The sequence below is a fragment of the Neophocaena asiaeorientalis genome, unplaced genomic scaffold (assembly GCF_003031525.2).
Source record: "Neophocaena asiaeorientalis asiaeorientalis breed wild unplaced genomic scaffold, Neophocaena_asiaeorientalis_V1.1 scaffold171, whole genome shotgun sequence".
Lineage (NCBI taxonomy): Eukaryota > Metazoa > Chordata > Mammalia > Artiodactyla > Phocoenidae > Neophocaena > Neophocaena asiaeorientalis.
The window spans coordinates 6,902,069-6,923,886 of record NW_020174013.1 but is presented as its reverse complement, the minus strand read 5'-3'; the positions used below and the strand labels follow the sequence as shown (position 1 = coordinate 6,923,886).

At 41.1% G+C, this 21,818-nt stretch overlaps 1 protein-coding gene across 4 annotated transcripts in view; it reads left to right on the top strand.

The window, feature by feature from the left end:
* The window catches only part of THADA (THADA armadillo repeat containing), a 307,233-nt gene that overhangs the window by 147,329 nt on the left and 138,086 nt on the right, over nt 1-21,818 (top strand). For all 4 annotated transcript variants that reach the window (XM_024753496.1, XM_024753497.1, XM_024753498.1 and 1 more), the window contains one exon: nt 12,702-12,870. In XM_024753496.1, coding sequence (XP_024609264.1) covers nt 12,702-12,870 — 169 coding nt within the window. The remainder of the gene's footprint in view (nt 1-12,701; nt 12,871-21,818) is intronic.

Sequence of the window (21,818 nt, the reverse complement as noted above, 5' to 3'; positions counted from 1 at the left end):
GTTAGGATTTCAGTGTTTATTGATTTGATTCTTTAAGAAAGCACAAGGAGAGGTTCATTCTGGTCATAAAAGTTCAAAGGAAATTGCGGGGCTTGTTTAATATGAGGAAAGAAGATTTGGGATGTTTTGGAGATGCGATTGGAGGTTGAGAAGGGAGAACAAGACAGGATGTATAACTTAACTTTTCTAATGTATGTGAAATGGTATTCTTAAAAAACGGCATTATTGCGGTGTAATTGATGTAAACTGCACGTTTAAGGTGTACCATTTGCTAAGTTTATACACCCATAAAACCACCCCCAGTGTCAAGGTAGTAAACATATCTATCACCCACAAAAGTTTCCTTGTGCCCGTTTGTAACCTTCTCCAACAGCCCCGCCCCCGTCACCTGGCAACAGCTGTTCTAGCACTATAGATTAATTTGCACTTTCTAGAATTCATATAAATGGAATCATACATTATGTATTTTATTTTGCCTGACTTTTTCACTCAGCATAATAATCTTGAGATTAATCCATGTGATTACACATATCGGTAGTTCCTTTCTATTGCAGAATAGTAGCCCATTGTACAGATATACCACTATTTACTTACACTCTCACCTGTTGATGGACATTTGTGCTGTGTCCAGTTTTGACTATTACAAATAAAGGTGCCAGAAATATTCATGTACAAGTTTTTGTATGGACATATGCTTTCATTTCTCTAGGATAAACGTCTAGGAGTGGAATGGGTGGGTTGTAGAAAAGGGTGTACATTTAACTATTTAAGAAACTGACAAATTATTTTCCAAAGTGATTGTACTGTTTTACATTTCCACCAGCAGAGGATGAGAGTCCCAGTGGTTCCGTATGCTAGTCAACACTTGGTGTGCTTGGTCTTTTTAATTGCAGTCTTCCTAGTGGGTATGTAGCAGTATATCGCCGTGGTTTCAATTTGAACGTCCCTAATGACTAAGGAGATTGAGCATCTTTACATGTGTTTCTTTGCCATCCATATATCTTCTTTGCTGAAGTCTTGGTTCAAAGTTTGACCCAATTTTTTGTTGGGTTATTTGTTTTCTTCTTATCAGAATATATTCTGGACACAAGTCAAAAGACTGTTCCTTTAGGCATAAGTTCATTTATTTCCCTGTCATGTAGAACCACAAAAACAAAATTAAGTTGCAGTAAGAAAAGCGTAATTATACTTAAGGAAGTACTTTTTGACTGTGACACGAATGTGGGCACTGGGGCAACCAAAGAAGGATGTAAAACTTTCCCTGAAGGCAGTGGTCTGTTTGGATGCTGTAGGGATGCTGATGTATGGCTTAATCTACCTAATTGCAGTCTTCATTTGAGATAGGAATCTTCCCTGGGGTGGGTCTGTTACTAATATCTCAGTATTCTTTGTACTCTTTTGTGCTATTTGTTCAGGCCATAAAAGTGCAATTTCTTGGAATTTTTCAAAACTTTCCATGTACTTCATGGGTTTAAAAAATTTATTCTTTCTGATTTTAGCTTGAAGTGTTGCTGTGAAACCTGAGGAGGGTCATTCAGGAGTATTAATTAACTTTAGCAAAAATAAATTGCAGTGTTTGGAGAGTAATCAAATTAAAAGAAATGCTCAAATTTCTCTCATCTAGCAGTAGCACAAATCACTGTTTTAGCTGATGGTACTGGGAAGATTCATTCAACTCTCTGTAGAGGCAAAATAATTAACTGGATTCTAGAGAAGAGGTTCTACCTGATTAAAGGAGTTGGGGCTGTTTTAGCCCACGGAAGGGAAGAGTAAGGGGTGATTTAATGACAGGATTCCATTATAGTCAGTGAAGGGTTTTCCTGTGTATAGAAAACACTGGTCATTTGTTCTCCAACTCTGGAAAGGCTCAAACTAGAGAAAATTGGCTCCCGACTATAGAAAGATTGAGTGTGGTTTGTATTAAACGTAAAAGTTCTATTATCAGCATCAGTATTGTTATGAGATTAAGCAATGGAGCAAGTCAAGAGAGGTCATAAAGATATTTTAAAATAAAAATATAGCTATTTGCCTGAAATGTTTAAATGTCCATTGAATTATAGGATTTTGTTTTTGAAGAAGACTTTCAAGATCATTTATTGTAATCTCCTTATACAGATGAGGATGTGAAAGGATATTATGTAATTTGCCTATGGCCACATTTAGATACTAATATTTTAATTTGAGGATGTTTTAAAAGTAGTCTGGCTGAAGAGGCATCAAAGGGACCGTATAAGAGTTTCTGCTTAGCAGTAGGTTTCCCTCCACCAAAATACTCACTTAAAGCTGATAACGATGTGTATTATTTTTTCCTAAGCCCATGAAGATCCTGCCAGTGTGCTGACCTGTGTCTGTTGTCTTTAAAAATGTTAAAGATTCTTATTCTTGGACATTTTGAACTTGTCTCTAGATAAATACTATACTTCAAAAGACTGTAGATGATTTGACCCGAGGTGGTCAATATTGTTAGAGGACAGCAGAGGACACTGCCACAGCCTTTGGCGAGCCTGTCCCAGTCTATTACAGGGTTCCTCAGAAACCTTTGGCTGCCGGCTGAGCTACAAAGACTACAATTTCGTGGACGACTATTTCCTGGTGACTAATTTGCCTTCCTAAAGATAGTGCATTATAAAGCTTTTGGTTTTATTTTATTAAGCACTAGTTGGAGCAGTAGGAAATACATTTAGGCCACCAGTTCATTGTGTATGGGATCTGCAAAAATGAATTCTAACCATTGGGATTAATGGGATAAATTGTACATCCATTACCACAACAGAAAGAAACAGGCACAGTGCACATTATTTGATTGTGGGTACATTTTATTTGGTAACTCATCGTTCTATACATGTTCCCACTAGACCATCTAGAGCAAAAACTGACATATGTGTATATAGTATTATATACTTATTTCAGAGGGTTTACGTGAGTACTGAAAGTGAGATAAAATATCTGAAAGTACCTAGCACATTGCCCGACATCTGGCAGACAGTCAGTAAATGTTCCCACCTTCCTTTCCCTTTCCCCTCCTTGAGTTTTAGCATGAGTATTGGAATCTCTCAGAAATGTAACAGATTCTTGTCAAAAGGGAAGTTCCTAAAATTGTTCACATTTAAAAGTGTTTATTTAAAAATGTTAAGCACTCACTTGACTCACAGGATGCTTAGATTTTGCAAGATTTTAATATCTTTTCAGAAAGAGTCACCTGAAAAGTCAAGTTCTATTATTCCAGGAAAGATGTACTTAGCACCTATGATTTGTCCACCCAGTATTGGGCTAGGTTTAGGGTGCTTTCAATGCCAGAATGAGAAATTTGCATTTAATGTGGTGATAAAGAGTTGTCGCAGGTTCTGGAACATTTGAAAGCTAAAGAACAAACAGAAGAAAAAAAAAAAACTCTTAAAAACGGGACCAAAATTATTCCTTTTCAAACCTTCCCCCTAAATATACATAGCTTAAAAAGAAGAGAGTAAATTTTCTCCATACCTTTGTGTAGTTTCTTAAATTGACCACCCAGTCCTGGGTTTATGAACTGAAACCCACTCACTGTGAATATGGAACCGCATGCCCTAAAGGTTAATGGGGTGCGTTTCAACTGTGTGAAGTCACTTAGAGAACTTGGCCTTTGAACAGTGACCTTCACCACAAGGAGACTCAGCACGCTCAGGACCGTTTTCTCCAACCCACCCACTACCTGCAAGGAAAGGAGAAGACATGCGGAGGCCAAGGTGTTACGATCAACCCCCTTAAAGACTCAGTGGCTGTCTGTGTGTGTTCGTCTCTTGGTCTTTAGTGGAGCAGGGGCAGAAACAACGGGAGGGTTTTGCTATTGAGAGGAATGTGCAGCTCTTTCCCTCCGTCTGCACAAGTTGCAGCCCTCAGCTCCTGCCCTGCACACAGCTTATCCCAGCTTGAGAGCCCTGAGGGCAGATCCAGAACGCTTTTCCAGCTGTCTGTGAGGAGGCCAGTAGTATGTGGCTTGTTGATCCAAGGTCAGAGAGGAAAACCCACAGATGGACGGGGAGGGAAGATCATGCCAAAATTTCAAACTAAGTCTAGTGGTTATTTTCATTATGTGGGAGAGTTTTATACCGTTTATGTTAGATTTTTTTTTTTCCACTTTATATTACTCCATTTTATTTTGGGTAAAGACTGAAAGTAATGATTCCCTTTTAATCTCTAGGGCCTCCAACGTCTTTGTATTTATGTTGCTGTAAAGTCTTTTCCATGTTCTTCCGAGTCAGGGAAGAATCATTGTTAAGGTATAACTACATTTCAGTGCTCCAGAGGAAAAAAACCTTCTTTCCAGCTGTCTGGACAATTTGGTTGGAATCTGAAAAATTCAGTTTCAAATTGTATCTGTTATTGTCTAGTCACAAAATAATGAAAGCATGAAATGAAATTTCAGATGAAATATAATTTTCATACTCTTATGTTTTTTCAAAACTCTATGATTTGATATCAGCAAGTAACCAGGGATTAGCATTCAGAAAGCATCCTTTCATTTATTTAAAACACGTTTGTAATTCTAAATAATTAAAGAGCATTATTCAAAGATCTCTTCAAAGTAAGCACCACACTGGATACCTTCCCCCTTGTCCCTGTAGGAAAATTCCCTAGCTTTATTTCCTAACACCTAAAGGAATGGTATGAATGCAACCAGCCATTGCCATTGCATCCAAGACCCTGTGTCCTTGCCACATATGTGGCTGAGTGCTGTGCCCAGTTCTTACAGGGACAAGTGGAGGGATGTCAAAGTGATGGAGGCCAATTCCCAACTCCTGGCAGCTGCCATTTTCACCCTTTTGGGATTAACAGCCTGTGGCTAGTCGACCTGAGGAAAACCTTGGTAACTTGGAGGCAGAATGGAGGTGACCTTAAAAGGATGCACCTTCTACAGCTTAGACTTTGGTTGGGATGTCCCAGGGGGTTACACATTGCCGTTCTCAGATATTCTGTTTTGGCTTATTAATTATTTTCAGCATTTCTTCATAAAAATACTTTTTAAAGGTCTTAACATATTGATTAGAGTTAACTTGTAAAGAGCAATTACAGCTTTGAGCTGCCAGTAGATATTTAAACTAAACACGCTACCTGCAGATACATATGTATATTTTTGCCGTGAAGGCTGGAAATGTGCGATTTTTAGCTTAGCTACTGTCTACTGCTCTTATTTCTCCTTCACTATCCAAACCAAGGATTCTTTTTTAAATCAAACTTCAGAAGTCCTGAACCCATTACCCTTCCAAGAAATATATTTGAATAAAGAAATCCATGAGCTGTGCAGAGGGCAAGATTACAGTAAATGCAACTTCTAAGTGCTAGCGGTTTGAGTTGCAGGAAAAGGAACAAGTAGTTCAGGTGGTGGTAGGTCCTTTGATGAACTGAAAATCGGTAGAGGAAGGACAAGTAGAGAATCTGGCAACCGTGGCCTCACTGAACTCACCTGAGAATGTGTAAGAACGGCTTAAGGAATAACACTCATAACAAAAACATACTTCATAGTGACAGGACACGCTGAACTGTTTTTTCAAATTCACTGGTACAGCCTTATTTTTTTAGTGGTTTCTTTCTTTTATGCATAAACATGTACCACACGTGTACATGTTTCTGAAGGCAAGATTGAAACCAGGAACCACACACGATAAAAAGGAAAAAGAAACCTTTGGTGAAACGGCATTAGAAACAGCATTAGAATTGACAGAAAGTAAAATCTGGGCCCTGGACCTGAGGAATAAAGTCAGTGGGCCTCACATAAACAAGTCAGTTGGCCCCAAACTCAATCTTCCTTCTCTCCTTTCCAGCTCCTTTGGTGGGGAGGGGGAGGGGCAGGCCTTTGTGAGCACTGAAGCCTGTTGGATACAGCAAGGCTCTGTGTCCTCAACCAGTTGTTGAGATAGAGAACCCTAGAGAGTTTGTACGTGTAGATCACGCTTTTCAGTTTGAAAGTTATTCCATCTACTAGGTTCAATAATAGCTACCATTTATTGGTCATTAACTTATAGGCGTTGTGTTTTATATGCATTATCTCATTTAAGCTTCACAACAGCCTATGAGGTAGTTGCTTTTCCCTGTTTTACAGATGATAAAAACTTAGAAGGTTCACTGACCTGTCCAAGGTCACCCACTAGTAAGCTTTAGGACTTGGACTTAAACTTAGGTTTGCTGGATTCTGGAACAGGTTCTTAACTCCTGTCTTTTGTGCTATATTATTCAGAACTATAAAGACCCTGTTTCTGTTCTCAAGATCATTTTGGTCTAATAGAAAACAAACTTATGGTTACCAAAGGGGAAAGGGGGTCGCAGAGGGATAAATTAGGAGTTTGGAATTAGCAGATACAAACTACTATACATAAAATAGATAGATAAACAACAAGGTCCTACTGTATAGCACAGGGAACTATATTCAATATCCTGTAATAAACATAATGGAAAAGAATATGAAAAAGAGGGGATATATGTATATGTGTAGCTGATTCATTTTGCTGTACAGTAGAAACTAACACAACATTGTAAATCAACTATACTTCAGTAAAAAAAAATATTTTTTTTAAAGATTGTTTTGATCTGGCCAACATGATACCTGAGGGCTCCTGTGGGGAATGCAAATGGGATGTGACCCCCAACCCTGACAGCTGTAAGCATGCCATTGCGGTGACAGGGCACGGGAGAGAAAAGGATTGACTCTGACCAGAGGAAATGCAGTAAGATTTTTTAAAAGAAGTGATACCTGAGCAGAATTCAGAGGATGAAGAAGAGTTCCCCAAGTGTACAAGGGTGAAAAGGCCATTCATTCCAACAGGTGTGAACTGCAGTGTGCAAAGGCACTAAGGATGAAGCAATAGTTGGCTTGACAAAACATATATAGAAAGTTTTTTATATATGTATATATAGTATAACCTGTAGCCTCAGCCTACTCCTCCCTACCTAGCCTTCAGAGATGTCCTGCAAGGTAGGGTTGTCTCAGCTTTTAAGATTGTCAGTAGATGACTATTCCCCAAGAGCAGCTGGCCAGTGCTGCATGAGAAACAGACCATAATGGCAGGCATTCTTGAGTAAATTGAGTGAGGGACTTGGAGGTAGGTGAGACATAGCTTCTTCAAACTCAGCTCAGCTCCTAAGATGCCTAGGGGAACATTGATCATGTCAATGAAGGAGAGTAGAAGGGGACATTGGCTGGGTCCTGAAATCATTCTGAGACTTTGCTGAAGACTCTCACTCTGGTTCTCATAGAATGGGGGCCTCACTCCAGGCCACCGGGCTCTACAGATTCCCCTCGGTTCAAAAATACCTCTCCCGCATTGCCTAATAATGTTCTCTCAGCCATTCTGCCTTGTTGTGAGAATTAAATGATGTAATACGTGCAAAGCTTTTAACACCAGGTCTGGCCCTCTGTAGATGCTTAGTAAATGGTAGTTACTATCAGCATCATCTTTATTGTTCTGCTTCATGTTTTACCAATTAGGGACTGGTTGGTTCCATAAATCATTCATACCTCAATGTGATGATTAGGTTGAACAGGTTACTTTGGAAATATTTGGCGTTTTCAAGGCTGAGGATTTTGAGGCAACTGCATTGTAAAGTCTTAGACTAAATTTTGCAGGTGGACAAACCCTAATCAGAATACAGGATCTGCCACTTGCTAATTTTATGACCTAAAGTATATTGGGAAACCTCACTTTCCTCATCTTGAAGTAGGGATGCTGGAGACCTTATAATGAGGATTTAGTGGAGTAAATAAAATAGTGTGTCTGAAGTACATAGCCAGCCCTGGGACACAGTAGTCATTTAATAAACCTCAATTCCCTTGCTTTTGACTGCATGCCCTGGGGGGGCAGTGTGGGTTCGTGGACGGAAAGACACAGGGGAGGGCACCTCTTTCTTGCCAAACTCAAATGTTCCTTCTGCCTGACCCCACTTAGTCACAACTGGACCATGATCTCCCAGACCACCCACCCTCCTCTCTGGGTGTCCCACCTCAGTCTTTCTACAACAGCCTACATTTACTTCTCATGTTCCTGAAAAGCATTGGCTGATTGGCCTGTATTTCCCACTAGACTCTAGATTCCCTGTGGCCTGGGCAGTGACATTTCTCTCAGGTTCCTAACTCAGTGTATGCTTTTGCTAGGCACTCAGTGGGTGTCTCCATGCCTAACCTACAGGTATGAGTGATGTCCAGCCACTTACCTGTGAAATCTTTCACTGGAACAGATTCTGAGGGTAAATATAAGAGAGAACCACGTGGAAAAAAAGCTTAGCCACCACGCTGTGAAAGATGATCTCAGAAGAGGGGTCTTTCCCTGCTCAGAATACTATATTCTAAAATTTCCAGGGTCTGTCAGGGTTCCTGAAGTCCAAAGGTGTATATCGCCATCATTTGAAGTTCCTTTATCTCCTCCAGAAAGTGATTCCAACTCTCCCTCCTGTTCCCTTTTCTGTGCCCTGCACACCCTTGTATGTCTCCATGGGTACTATGGCCTTGTGATCATGAGGCTGTCTGGCTGGCTGCCACTCTAAACCGATGCTTCCCTGTGACAGCACCCTGCTCTGCATTGCCACATCTCTAAAGCAGAGTGCTTACCTGCCCACCACACTGTGTGCAAAGGAGCAACTGGGGATTCTTGACCTGGGTCTGGAAACACAGCCCCAGGGGGTTTGAATGTGCATCACGGACCTCCTAAAATTGCATGGGAAATTATATGTGTATGTTCATAAATCTGCTGCTCTTGTGAGAGAGTCCGTGGTTTATGTTAGATTCTGAAATATTTTCACGATCCTACAAATGTTAAAAAAAAAACCCACTAATTTAGAGATTTTTCCACATACTTGTAAATTCAAGCTTATGTTTTCATTAGCTGGCAGATATTTTTATGCTCCCCTGATATCCAGGTGTGAGCTACAGCTTGGAATAGCTCGTGAGCTCCGCGCGGAGCCATGGATGGTAGTTCTGGCCTGGACACTGCTGCTTACACATCGTGGAGGGTCCACTTAGCCTTTCTGAGCTGCATTTTACTTTTCATCTGTTCACTGACGTTTATAATGCCCTCACGTCCTACAGGAATGCTGTATAGTCAAGAGATAACAGATGTGCAGGCATTTTATAAACTGCCAAGGGCTGTACAATGTAGGATGCAAGTATTACTGTTACACATGTGTCATTTTTCATGTTACACAGTGCCAAGAATACAGTAGGCAGTTGATAAATATATGATTAAAACTACGTGGAAAGGGTTTATTGGAGTGAGAGGGCTACAGGTTTAAGGACACCAGTGTCTGTATGTCTTGCAGATCCTGTGAACGATCTAGTATTTAGGCCTAGAGCACAGCTAGGGATACAGAGGAAATGCTTTTCAAACTATGGTAAAAGAAGAAATGACCTTTGAGATTCCAAATCCGTTTGCTTTATTTTCCAGAGGAAATTGACACTTAAAAGAGTAGAAGCTGCCCCCACTTCTTTCAGGAGGGCTCCAGCGTCCTCCTCATCACTTTATAATGGAGGCCAAAAAAACCCCAATCCTCCTTGCCATCATATTATCAATTTATTGTCTTTTCTTTTTTAAATGGTACAGCATTCAAACCATAGTCTTAATTCTCTCATTGGGGCCACAGAGAGGCCTGCCATTCCTAGACTATGCTGATCCTGTACTAACACAGGCATAATGCATTATGAAAACTTTGTATTTCCAAAGTACCTTCCTTCTTGGAATGTTCTTATAGACACCACCTCACTGGGGATAGATTATTGCCACCACTGTGACCTCGACAGATCCACAGAGGTTACTGCAACTTGTCCAAGTCACAAACCTTGGTGTCCAAAGCAGGATGAAAATCTAGGCGCTCTGATTATCTGTCCTTTTAATCACCAGATCTGTGTCCCTGAAGAACATCTCTGCTTGATTTTGGTAACTTTGCAGAATTAAACTAGAAGACTCTATCTTTGGGAAAGAGAGATTTTAGCTTCAAATATATTACACTTAGGGCTGAAAAGACTGTTTATATCCCCTCACACTACACGCCACATACACCTGGAGAAAAGCTAAATCTCATGAGACCCTCTCCCTGTCCCCAAAGACTGACAAAACAGTAACCTGGAAATGGTTTTTTTTTTTTGCTTGATAGTTGTGTGTGTGTGTGCGTGTGTGTGTGTTGACTAGACTCTATCCTTCCATTTAAACAATTTGCAATAAGAGAGGAGTTTGAAATTACATTTAGTCATTGCTTTAGAATGAATGGTACTTAATTAAATATTACTTTAAAAATAGGCTTCTTCTCTTTTTCTGTAATTGCATTACTTTTTTGAGGGGAGGTTTTGTTTTGCTTTTTAAACTGATTGTGTGCATTTGGAAAGTACCCTAGTACAGGGTATCTGAAAGCAGAAAATTCTGGCACTTTTCCCACTTTCCATTCTTTCTCCGGTATAGATGCCAGATTCCTTTGGGAAATCATCATTTGCAAAAGGTCAGGAGCAAAAGGAGGGGTATTCTTTAGTATACAGTTGCTGCTAATTAGAAACTAAACATCTGTAACCATGTCAGAATTATTTGTATTTGAAAAGAAACATTTATACACAAAAGCCTTTTCGGTAACATAAAACACACTATAACACAAAGTATGTATGTCGAAGGGGTGGGGGACAGACAGCTCAGGAAGCTTCCGACAAATGACTGTGCTGAGTGAGGTCATTTGCTAATTAAATCTCAAAGCTTTTTCAGAGTATTTTCTTTTCTCCATCAAGTGAATGTTTCTCACTCCCCAGCCCCCCAGCCCCCATGGGCCAAAGCAAACGTTTGACTGCATTTGCCAGCTACAGATCAAACATTTAATCATTTTAAAGGAAAGATAAGTGAGAAAATGGGTGAGTTGGCAAAACCCAGTCAAAAACCACTGGGAAATCTCTAGCTACCTACTGTAGCCGTAGCCTTCAGTGTCTTCTCATAACATGTTGTAAGGAGAGTTCTTCTCCATCCTGAAAGTGTGTGCTGATTGCCCCACCTCGGACCTACTGTCTTAGGGTAAAAAACGACACAATGTTTTGACTTACCCTGTACCTCTTTCTTCTATCTCCCTATTTCCTCCTACCTGCCCTTCTCCCCATGGTGAAATTCTGCTTGCATCGTTACATTTGTACAGAAATTATATCTGTACTTTATTGTTATATTAATATAAATGTCAGTGATAACTCTGAGGTGTTAGAAACATTTCAGTCATAGGGCTTTGTCTCTACATGCTAAGCCTAAATGGCCACATGGGCCTAACGGCCCAGATCTTACCGTAATTTTTTCTTGGACTATTGATTAATTTTGGAAAAAAACAAGAGGCCATCTCTTTCCCCTGCAGAGTCTGCTATCTTCTCATCTTCCCCATTCTTGTCTTGTCATCTAAGACATTTATATAAGTTTTGTTTTGTTTTGTTTTTTGTGGTACGTGGGCCTCTCACTGCTGTGGCCTCTCCCGCTGCGGAGCACAGGCTCCGGACGTGCAGGCTCAGTGGCCATGGCTCACGGGCCCAGCCGCTCCGCGGCATGTGGGATCCTCCCGGGCCAGGGCACGAACCCATGTCCCCTGCATCGGCAGGCAGACTCTCAACCACCACGCCACCAGGGAAGCCCAGTTGAGTTATTTTTTTAATAGGATGCAAGATCATCAAGTCTTGAGAGTTCTAGTCAAGAACTTAGTTAAGCTAGGACTTACCATATTGGGCTCTCCTTTCAAATAAGACTATATCTGTGAAGGCTCTCAAGCGTACAGTTTCAACAAAATGGTTGTGGACTCTCAGGTTCTAAGTGTTTACAAAAAAGTCAAGAGGCCCTTAGATGACCTGCCTTTCCAATGACCTTTGTAGAATCACAAAATACCAATTGTCCATGACTTTCACTTAAGAACTGGCTTCTATCCAAGCTCTGTGGGTGTGAGTCAGCCCAAGAGGCAAGGATTTAGTGACTCGAGGGTCCATCTCTTGTTCTCATGACAGTTAAGTTCAGAGGGTGTACTCGGCCATTTATGGCACTCCCCAGTCTGGCCTGACTCACTTCTCAGCCTTCAGTTCCACGGCTATTCATGAGCCTCTGTTTCAACCAGACGCAATTAATTATACCTCGAGCATTTCTACCCTTGCTTTATACAGCTGTCCCTGATTGAGACAACTGCCTGGTTTCTTTCGGCATACTTGAATCACGCTTGCTTTCCTGACTTCCGTCCTTCTCAATACTACAACCCACAGCCCACAACCCACAGTTTCATCCTCCTATAGCCATCATGTCAAGAACATTTGCCTATCATTTTTCCAGTACCACTTTCAGTTATCTTTTCAGATGTACTCCTTATCTTGCCAACCAGCATATAGGCTCCTCAGAGACAACAGTGACTGTCTTATTTCTTATGGCACTCATCATGGTGCTTTTGTTCATTCTGAGTGCCCAATAAATAGTTATTTGTTGAGGAGCAACTACCTGTTTATTGTCTTACTCCCAATTCCTATCTGCATTTATTCCTGTGATGGAATCATAGATGTTAATGATGTTTATGAGAAAAGCAAAGTTGCCTGTATAATTAATGACAAAAAACCAATCATTTGGAATAGGAAGCAACTCCTCCCGCCACCCCAGCCCTTGGATGTCCCAGCCAGAGCTAGATAGGACATCAGCATATACAAAGACATGGGTGTGGAAATGAGTATTGAATGGTCTTGTGTTTTTATCTTTTCCCAGATGTGGTTGCTCACCTGTCTACCGCTCCCGTGAAATGGCAGCTCGTGCCTTGGTCCCATTTGTTATGATGGACGAAATCCCTGATACCATCCGAACTCTGTTGGCCAAACTCCCCGACTACACTGACCAGTGTTTCCGGCAAAATCATATTCATGGGACACTTCTCCAGGTAAGTATAGTCACTCTTTCTGACTTCTGTCAAACACAAACATTGTTAGCAGGTGAAGATTTGTTATACAAGCTTTTCACTTTATCCGTAGAACTTTTTTCTACTGCTGAAAGAACAAGTATTTCCTAGGTGTGCTTTTTGCATCATAAACATGAGTGTGGTGTCACACTGTGATTCAGTCAGGTCATCTTTTGCATTAAAACCTAGGTTTTCTGTAGCATGCTTTTCCATTTAGCCTTCCTCTCTGAACCAGGTGGAGTTGTGTCTTTTCCATCAAGTATGCCTGCAGAACATTCTAGGCCACTCCATGTTCAGGGTGAAGTTGTGAGCATTCCTTGATACACATCAGGGAGCTTAACACCGCAGTACATGAAATATCAAGCCCTACTTTCCTATTTTCTCTGTGCTATCAATATGGAAGAGACTTTTCTTTTGAATCAATATACAAATTGATTTGTTGCTTTTAACTTTTCTTCTAGAAAAGACTCAAGTATAACAGATGATTAAGAAATACACTTCTTATTGAAACTGTCCTTTTTGGCCCCAGCTATAAACTTGGTGCTGGTGCGAAGGTCTGCAGTTGTTCACGTGGCTGCTCTAGTCACACAGTGGGGCAGGGCTGGGGTGGGGTTTAAATATCAGGTCATGTTTCTGATTTATGAGCAGATTAGAGAGATGGCCTTGAGGTCCAAATATATGTTCTAAGCTTGAAGTCCACACTGCTGACATCAAAGGCCTGTGATTCTGGATCCAGACTAGTCTAGGTGTCAATTTCAGATTCATCACTCACTACCTGTGCATCTGTGTCTTCATTTTTGAACCAAGGATAATAGTAGTGTATACCTCTTAGGGATTTTGTGAAGGCTAAATGAATTAATGCATATAAAGTGCTTAGAATAGTACTGGGTACATAGCAAGATACATAGATACTATTGTTATTATTCGTTTTCATAAGTCTGTGCCATAATGAAAACTGATATTTTTGTAATTAATTCCATCTTGGTGAGAATGTAAGATAGACCTATTTTTTGCCTTCCTTCCTTGGTTGTTTTATATATTTAACAAGTATTTGTTGAATGGTTCCTATATACTACTGTGTCACAATCAAAATAGTGACCAAGTCAGTTCTTGCGTTGAAGGAGTCGAGGACAAAAAAAAAGGCCAGAAAATGGGCAATTACAATATAGTATGCCAAGTGCTAGGGGAGCATAGCAGGGTCACCTGACTGGTCCTGGAGCAGTCAGGGAAAGCTTCCCAGAGAAAGTGACATCTAAGAAGAGAGCAGAAGTTAGCCAAGGGAAGGGAGAGAAAGAGTTCCACCTGCAGAGGGAACAGCATATAGAAAGGCTCAGACTGGGTGTGAGTCAGTCCATCTGGAAACTGCAGGGTTGGGTGGGACTAAAGTTCTAGGGTGGCAGGTCTCAAACTGGTCTCAGGACCTCTTTACCATCTTAAAGGTTTTTGAGGATCCCAAGTGGCTTTTGTCTATCAATATTTAATTAGAAACTAAAACAGAAAATAAAACACAAGAACTCACAAGCACACATTCCGTTAGTCATTAGAGAGGTGACATCATCACACACCTTGTAGCCTCTGGCAAACTCCACTGTATACTTGTGAGAGACCGAGAATAAAAGAGGAAAGTAATGTCTAGTGTCATTTTGAAAATAGTTTAATCTTGCAGATCTCCTGAAAAGATTGTGCAACTCCCAAGGGTTCCAGACCAGATGCTCTGGTCTCCGTTATATGCATTATGGATCATTGGTGGTTTCTTTAATACAAACTCTTAAGCACTCATCTCCCTTGGTTCTCACTATATCCCTGTGATGAAGAGAGGGGCTGGGGTTGTTATCTTAGTTATAAAGATGGGACCCTGAGGCCCATACAATTGTGTCAGACTCCACTGTTTCTTTGAAGGGAAAGGGCCTTGCACTAATGAGTCATGCAGAACAGGCTTTTCAGAGATTCATAGGGGATGCAGCTGAGTTAGAAGGAAGGCTTGGATTGTCGGGCAGCATCAGCCATCAGATTTTCTATATTGAAGATCCACTCTTGGCCAAACTTAGAAGTAGTGAGGTTGGAATTGTTTCTTTGGCTCTTTCACCAGTTGTACAAATGGGCCTCCCAGACTCATTCCCCGTACGCACCACTAAAAGGTCTGGCTTGTGTTTCACCAGTCTGCCCAGCAACAAAATACGGTCTTTTGCTCCCAGGGCTGCCGCCTTTGATATTCTCAGAGTTACTTCTTCTGCTACATAATATGTGAAACACTGTGGGAAGGTAAAAACCCTCTAACTCTGGGGTGGTTGTGACTATTCCTCTTGTTCCTGAGTGTTGGGGAGATGAAGGGCTTGTTGGAAAAAACAACAACCATATGGGTGTTGGGTGCTGGGTATTGTGTTTGTGTTTGTCGAACAGATTCCTGTCTTTACCAAGATTGGCTTATACTCTGGCTGAAAAAAGGAAGTCAAAGGCCTGTGGAAATCTTTTTGTCATGTCTATTCGGGTGTCTCATCTGTGTTGTAATAGTTCTGTTTCACCCTGTTGTTCTTTGTGGGGAAAGCTTAAGGGGTTAAGACAGGGAGGGCTCTTTTTCTCTTTTCCTTCTGTAGCTTATAGATTCCTTTTCCGCATAAAGCTACCTTTGAAATCAGTAAAAGACCTGCACCTGGAAAAGAGATGTTAGGGGTTGAAAGGAATAGTAATCTCCATGGGACTTTCAGAGCCAGCTAAGTAAATAGAAAGTTGTTATTTTTTTCAGAAGCAGGAAATCATTTTGTAATCAGAAAACAAATTCTTTCACAGAACATTTTCTTGAATTGTACATTTTGACTTCTTTGAAAAATGTTTACATAAATACATCAAACCTTGGAGTATTTCTGTAGTACTATACGTACTATAGCTTGAAAACGAGAAATGTGCTGATCTCTGAATTTTCGGGGACTATGGAAGAAAGACTCAAATTATAGGACATGCAAAAAAGGAAAGAACATGTGGGATTTGTTTCTTAATCATTTTAAAAACCAGAGGCTCATAATTGCCATGTTGAAATGGATGGAAGTAATGCACATCAGAAAAGGTGAGATTATCCTGCAGGTTCACGAGAGCCAGCGGTAAATGACATTAAATCTCAGTAAAGGCTAGATAAGAGACATGGACGGTACCTCATTTGGGAACAGTACTGGCAGGGCTTCCCTGTCTTTTAAGTAGAAATAAACGTCTGTTTTTGTTGCCAAAATTCTTCATGTTGGGGACTTGATGTTATTACAAGGTTACTTATCACTCCCAAGAAATCGAGTTAGAGTTCAAAAATCTTGTATTGAGGAAGAGTTTGGCCAACAATCACGAGGAAAGATTTGATTCTTGGGTACTTAACTCATCTTTTGGTGTTTCCTAAGAAAATATATACCATTTGAAGTGAAAGTTTGAATTCTGAGTTTTTTCATTTCCTGCCCAATTTGGTTATTTTTCCTATTGTACAGACGTATAAAAGCTGATCCCTGCTCTTTCTTTAATTAAGCCCTTTTATTTGGGTAAGATGAAGTGGGCAGTTGAGGAAAGTAAGCGGCTATTAAAGCAGCAAAAGCACTTTTTCATCTATCTGTACATTCTAGACAAAAGTATTCTTTTTTTCTTCAGTTAATCCGAATAATCACCACAGTTCTACACATCCCTTTCCTGGTATTAAATTTTCTCCATTTTTTACCCACAGAATCTGTTGAACACTTTGTTTAATTCTTTTATTCTGGCCCCCCAAACTTGGAGCCTTGATTTCTGCACTTTGAGAATTCTGGGTTAAAAAGATTCCACTTTTCTGGCTGTGGAGTGGAGTAGCATTGCTGCATCCATCCTTGGGTTGACGTGAAATATTAGCCAGGAATGGGCTTTAGATAGCCTAGGCCCACGCACTTAGAAAGTTTGCCGTGAGATAAGTAAAATGAACATTTTGAGCCCCTTTTGTATTCCACACGAATTGCACATGCGATTTCATTAATCCTCCCAGCAACCCAGCAAGATAGGCATTATTCTCTCTCTCTCTCTCTCTCTCTCTCTCTCTCTCGCACACACACACACACACACACACACACACACACACACACACACCACATTCTCTCTGTGTTTCTGATGAGGAAATTGAGGTGAGCCTGACAGAGTGACTTGAGTAAAGTCACAGAGGTAGTCAGGGGTAGAGAGAAGACATTAAAGCCTGCACTCCTTTTCTCTTTAGAACGTGCTGCCTCCCTAATAGTTTATGTGAATAACAACTTTTTATGCCTAGGGAAACCAAATCAAGAATCCATCTTTGTTTTTATTTTTATTTTTTATTTATTTTTTTTTTTTTGCAGTACGCGGGCCTCTTACTGTTGTGGCCTCTCCCGTTGCAGAGCACAGGCTCCGGACGCGCAGGCCCAGTGGCCATGGCTCAAGGGCCCAGCCGCTCTGTGGCATGTGGGATCTTCTCGGCCCGGGGCACGAACACGCGTCCCCTGCACAGGCAGGCAGACTCTCAACCACTGCGCCACCAGGGAAGGCCCATCTTTGTTTTTAATCCCTTGTCACTCAGTCTCCTTAAATCTAATTTGATATGATACTACAACATTGGAAACAAAGAAGTTCATCCATATTAGAAAGAGGGACAGAGGAAGCCGGTGAAACCCTGCAAAGCTACAACTGGTAAAAGACCTTTAAAAGTACTTATTGTAGGGCTTCCCTGGTGGCGCTAGTGGTTGAGAGTCCGCCTGCCGATGCCGGGGACACGGGTTCGTACCCCGGTCCGGGAGGATCCCACATGCCGCGGAGCGGCTGGGCCCATGAGCCATGGCCGCTGGGCCTGTGCATCCGGAGCCTGTGCTCCGCAACGGGAGAGGCCAAAGCAGTGAGAGGCCCGCGTACCACAAAAAAAATAAGTACTAATTGTACCTTCCCTCCCTCTGCTTGTCTCTTTCTCATCTTTTCCTTTGGTCTCCCATTTAATACTCCTAACCTGGAAATATGGAATCCTCTCTGGGGACCTAGGTCATAACCAAGTTCACAGTTGCCACACCTTCTGTCATCCTTAAGGGTGTGACAAAACCTATCAAACATGGGCAACCATAGGAATCTTAGGTCCTAGGCCTGGGAGCTGCTGGGACCATGAAAAAGTGGTCAAGATTGAATTCAGTTCACACTGTGGGATACCTACCCTGTTCTAGGCTCAGTGAAAACATGAGTTTGCCTTTAAGGCTTTTACCTCCCAGTATGGGGGAGCTGTGGGTTAGAAGCCAAGTGAGCCACTTAAACCCTTGGGGACCAGGGAGCGTATGAATAACAGAAAGGAAGACAAGGCAAAAGATGAACGCATCAGTCATAAACGGAGACTGAAGCTAAGGCCCTTTCTGCTTTAGTCTGTAACATCCTGATGTGCTCTGTGTTAGGGCTTGAGTTAGGGTCTTTATGAGGATGGGTATAGGGGTGCTGGGCTGGGAGGGACAGCATGAGGATAAACATAGAGGTAGATCTTGGTATTAACTTTGTGGAAAAGAAAAGCAGAACACCAGGAAAGAAATAAAGATAGGCCAGTTTGGCCAGCTAGTTGTCTGAAGGAATCACTGTTCAGGAAACAGGACTAAGACCAACCACCCTTTACTGTCTGCTGTAGAGAGAAGCAGTGGAAACAAATAGAAAATGAGTGAAGGAGGGAGCCTTAAGTATAAATTCTATTGGAGTTTTCTAAATAAGGAAAAGAATGTTTTCAGAAAAAATATTTTTTACTAATATTGTTGCACCAAAACCTGTAAGTATAATTTAAAAGAATGATCAATTCCATCTTTTTAAACTGTGACCATATAAAACAGCACCTTATGCTTGAAGAATTTTAGTATCTTTTTCATATTTCTTAAAAGTATAGAATTGTGAAACAAAGTAAAAATTTGCTCAAGCTGTCCAGAAATGGAACATTCCTTGACAGATTCCATTTGGCGACCTAAGCTTGGCCTATCTCTGTTGTTTATTTTCTATACAGAAAATACAATTTCAGAATGGAAAATAAAAAACAAAAGCATGAAATTATGCTGATGTTGTAAATTGTAAATGGATGGCTGGTCAGTGTGCTTTTTTTCTGGAATGAGTCATAAAGAAAGGCTCACTCTTGTCACTAGTGGCCAGATTTACTGGTTCTTTCTGAGGACTGTGTTCCTGTTAAAGGAGAAAAATCTAAATTGTTAGGAAGGTCCCCAGTCCAAGAAGGGCTAAGGCAGAGTTTCTCCAATGGCATGGCTGTAGATGTGTCAAGTATTTATTGAATCCTTCAGCTCTCAGGGAGTCTGAGTGGGGCCTTAAGGGGCTGGAGGCTCCAGGCAATCACCTGCAGCATCTCTTTATCCCAGAGTGCCAAAGGAGGATTATATTCTGTGTGTTCCTTGACATGAAAAGGATTGGGAAGCACTGGGCCCTTAAATAAAAAAATAAAGAGGAAAGTAGACCTTGTTAAATCTTACCTTTTGGCAATATATTTCTATCTGGCAATATATTTCTATCTGGATATAAGCCCAGAAAAGTCATTTTTAATTAAAGTGCTTCTCTTGAAGATGAATTAATCCCTTCCTTATAAATATCGAAAGGCTTTTATTTGGTGTGTGTTACTTAGGGAGCTTGCGCTGGGTGTGGGAGACAGCTTTTAGCTGCCAGGTTCAGAGCATTGACTGTAGTGCACTTTCGCCATCACCCACCAATGTCCTACTGCTGTTTTGTGAGGCTCTGAACTCATAGTATCAGCCAGGGGTGTGTAGAGTTCAGAGATTTGTCAGTGGATGTATCCCCAGGCTTTTGTTACTATTTGGACTTAGAGTAGGGGAAGTAATGGTATAAAAGAATATATGTATAGGGATTTCCCTGGTGGCATAGTGGCTGGGAGCCCACCTGCCAATGCAGGGGACACGGGTTCGATCCCTGGCCCGGGAAGATCCCACATGGCGCTGAGCACCTAAGCCCATGCACCACAACTACTGAGCCTGCGCTCTAGAGCCTGCAAGCCACGACTACTGAAGCCCGCGCACCCTAGAGCCTGAGCTCCACCACAAGAGAAGCCACCACAATGAGAAGCCCGCGCACCGCAGCAAAGAGTAGCCCCCGCTCACCGCAACTAGAGAAAGCCCGTGAGCAGCAACAAAGACCCAACACAGCTGAAAATAAAATAAATAAAATAAATAAATTATGACTCTGGCATATAGTAAGTGTTCAGTGCACGTTAGTTGCTGTTGTTACTGCTTGGTGTTGCTGCTGCTGCCGCCATCACCACCACCCTCATAGGGGTTTATGATCCAAAAACGTGAGGACCACTGATGCAGATGGTGAGTGAAGGATTTTGAGCTACAGAAAGCTGTGCTTTAGAAAAATTAATGTTGTGTGTTGAAATAGTAATGGAAGGATCTCTCCTGATACGTCAGTGTGTGTGTAAGGGAGAAATAAGTTGATTTTCGGCTGCACAAAGGCGTTCCTCTGATCGGTCGGTGTTCTCTACCTTCCAGTCGGTCATACTGAAGGTTATAAGAACTGAGATTAGTTCTGATTTTTAAGGGTTGAGTTCCTGCCTATCGGGTTGTTATTCCTTGCACCTGTTCTGTTTTGAATTACACCCCCTCCCCCATACCCCATCGGAAACCCGATGAATCAGGAAAGAAACACTGTCACACTGTCCCAAACAAAGGAGTCCTTTACCATTCGAAGGGGAAAATTTGAAGTTCATAAAGTGAAAGGGAAATACAGGATCCTCCTACATAGATTAATCTAGCACTTTTCCGAGTTCACTTTTCATCTTGGAAAACACTTTCCATCCCCTCCCAGCCTTATTGTTTGAGACGTTTTATGACAGAAGATAATTCTGAATGTTCTTAAAAATACAACAAAACAAAACATTGTGCTGTGGGCACACTAGCAAGCTTCTGTCGTTTCCCAGAATTCCTATAAAATATCTGATGGTGTGTGGTCCCATCACGTGATGCGATTCGTTTGATGGGCCTCCATCCCATGAAAACAGTATTATTTGTCGTTTGTTTTTGGCTCTGCCAATCTAATAGGCAAAAGGAACACCTCATTGTTTCCTTGAGGGAAGCATTTTTGAGCTCGCAGAGCACATGTACTTGTTGCATAGCCCTGGGTTTCATTTAGAGCACCATGTGTATTTCAGTTACTAAGGACTCAGTGGGCTGTTCAAAAGCACTGTGGTTGCGAATAGCCAGACAATATGACAGCCACCTTAGAGGCCTGAAGGAAAATCAGTCCCGGGCCTAAAGGAAATAAATAAAAGCCTTTCTATTTTAAACCATGTTATTGTTCATGACATTCTTATATTTCTCTGTACAGTTGACTCTTGAACAACTGCAGGGTTGGGGTGCCGACAGCTGTGCAGTGGGAAATCCACACATAACTTTTGACTTGCCACCACTTAACTACTTAATAGCCTGCTGTTGACCGGAAGCCTCAATGATAACATGGACAGTCAAGTAGCACATATTTTATAGATGTATTATATACTTTATTCTTGAGTAATCTAGAAAATATAAAAAATTATTGAGAAATCATAAGGAAGAGAAAATGCATTTACAATTACTGTACCGTATTTATCAACACCATTAAGTTTAATCTGTTTACAAATGAATCTTCTGTCAGTACCTACATCAATATTGTCTTCTGTGATACAAAACACTGTAGATGTTATATATATTACTAACACTAGACATTAAAAATGAAAAGACAGTGTGAAAAAGAAATATTTATTTACAGGTATAATGATTCATGCATTGATAACAAAGAAGCAGCAATATGATTGCTTTATGGTAGCCTAGCCTATACACTATGAATGAATTGTTATAAAAACTTTATGACCTACAGTATTAAAGACATATTCATAATACAGTATCAGAAACATTGTTACATTTTTAAAAACTACTTACCTGTGATAATAGGCTGAT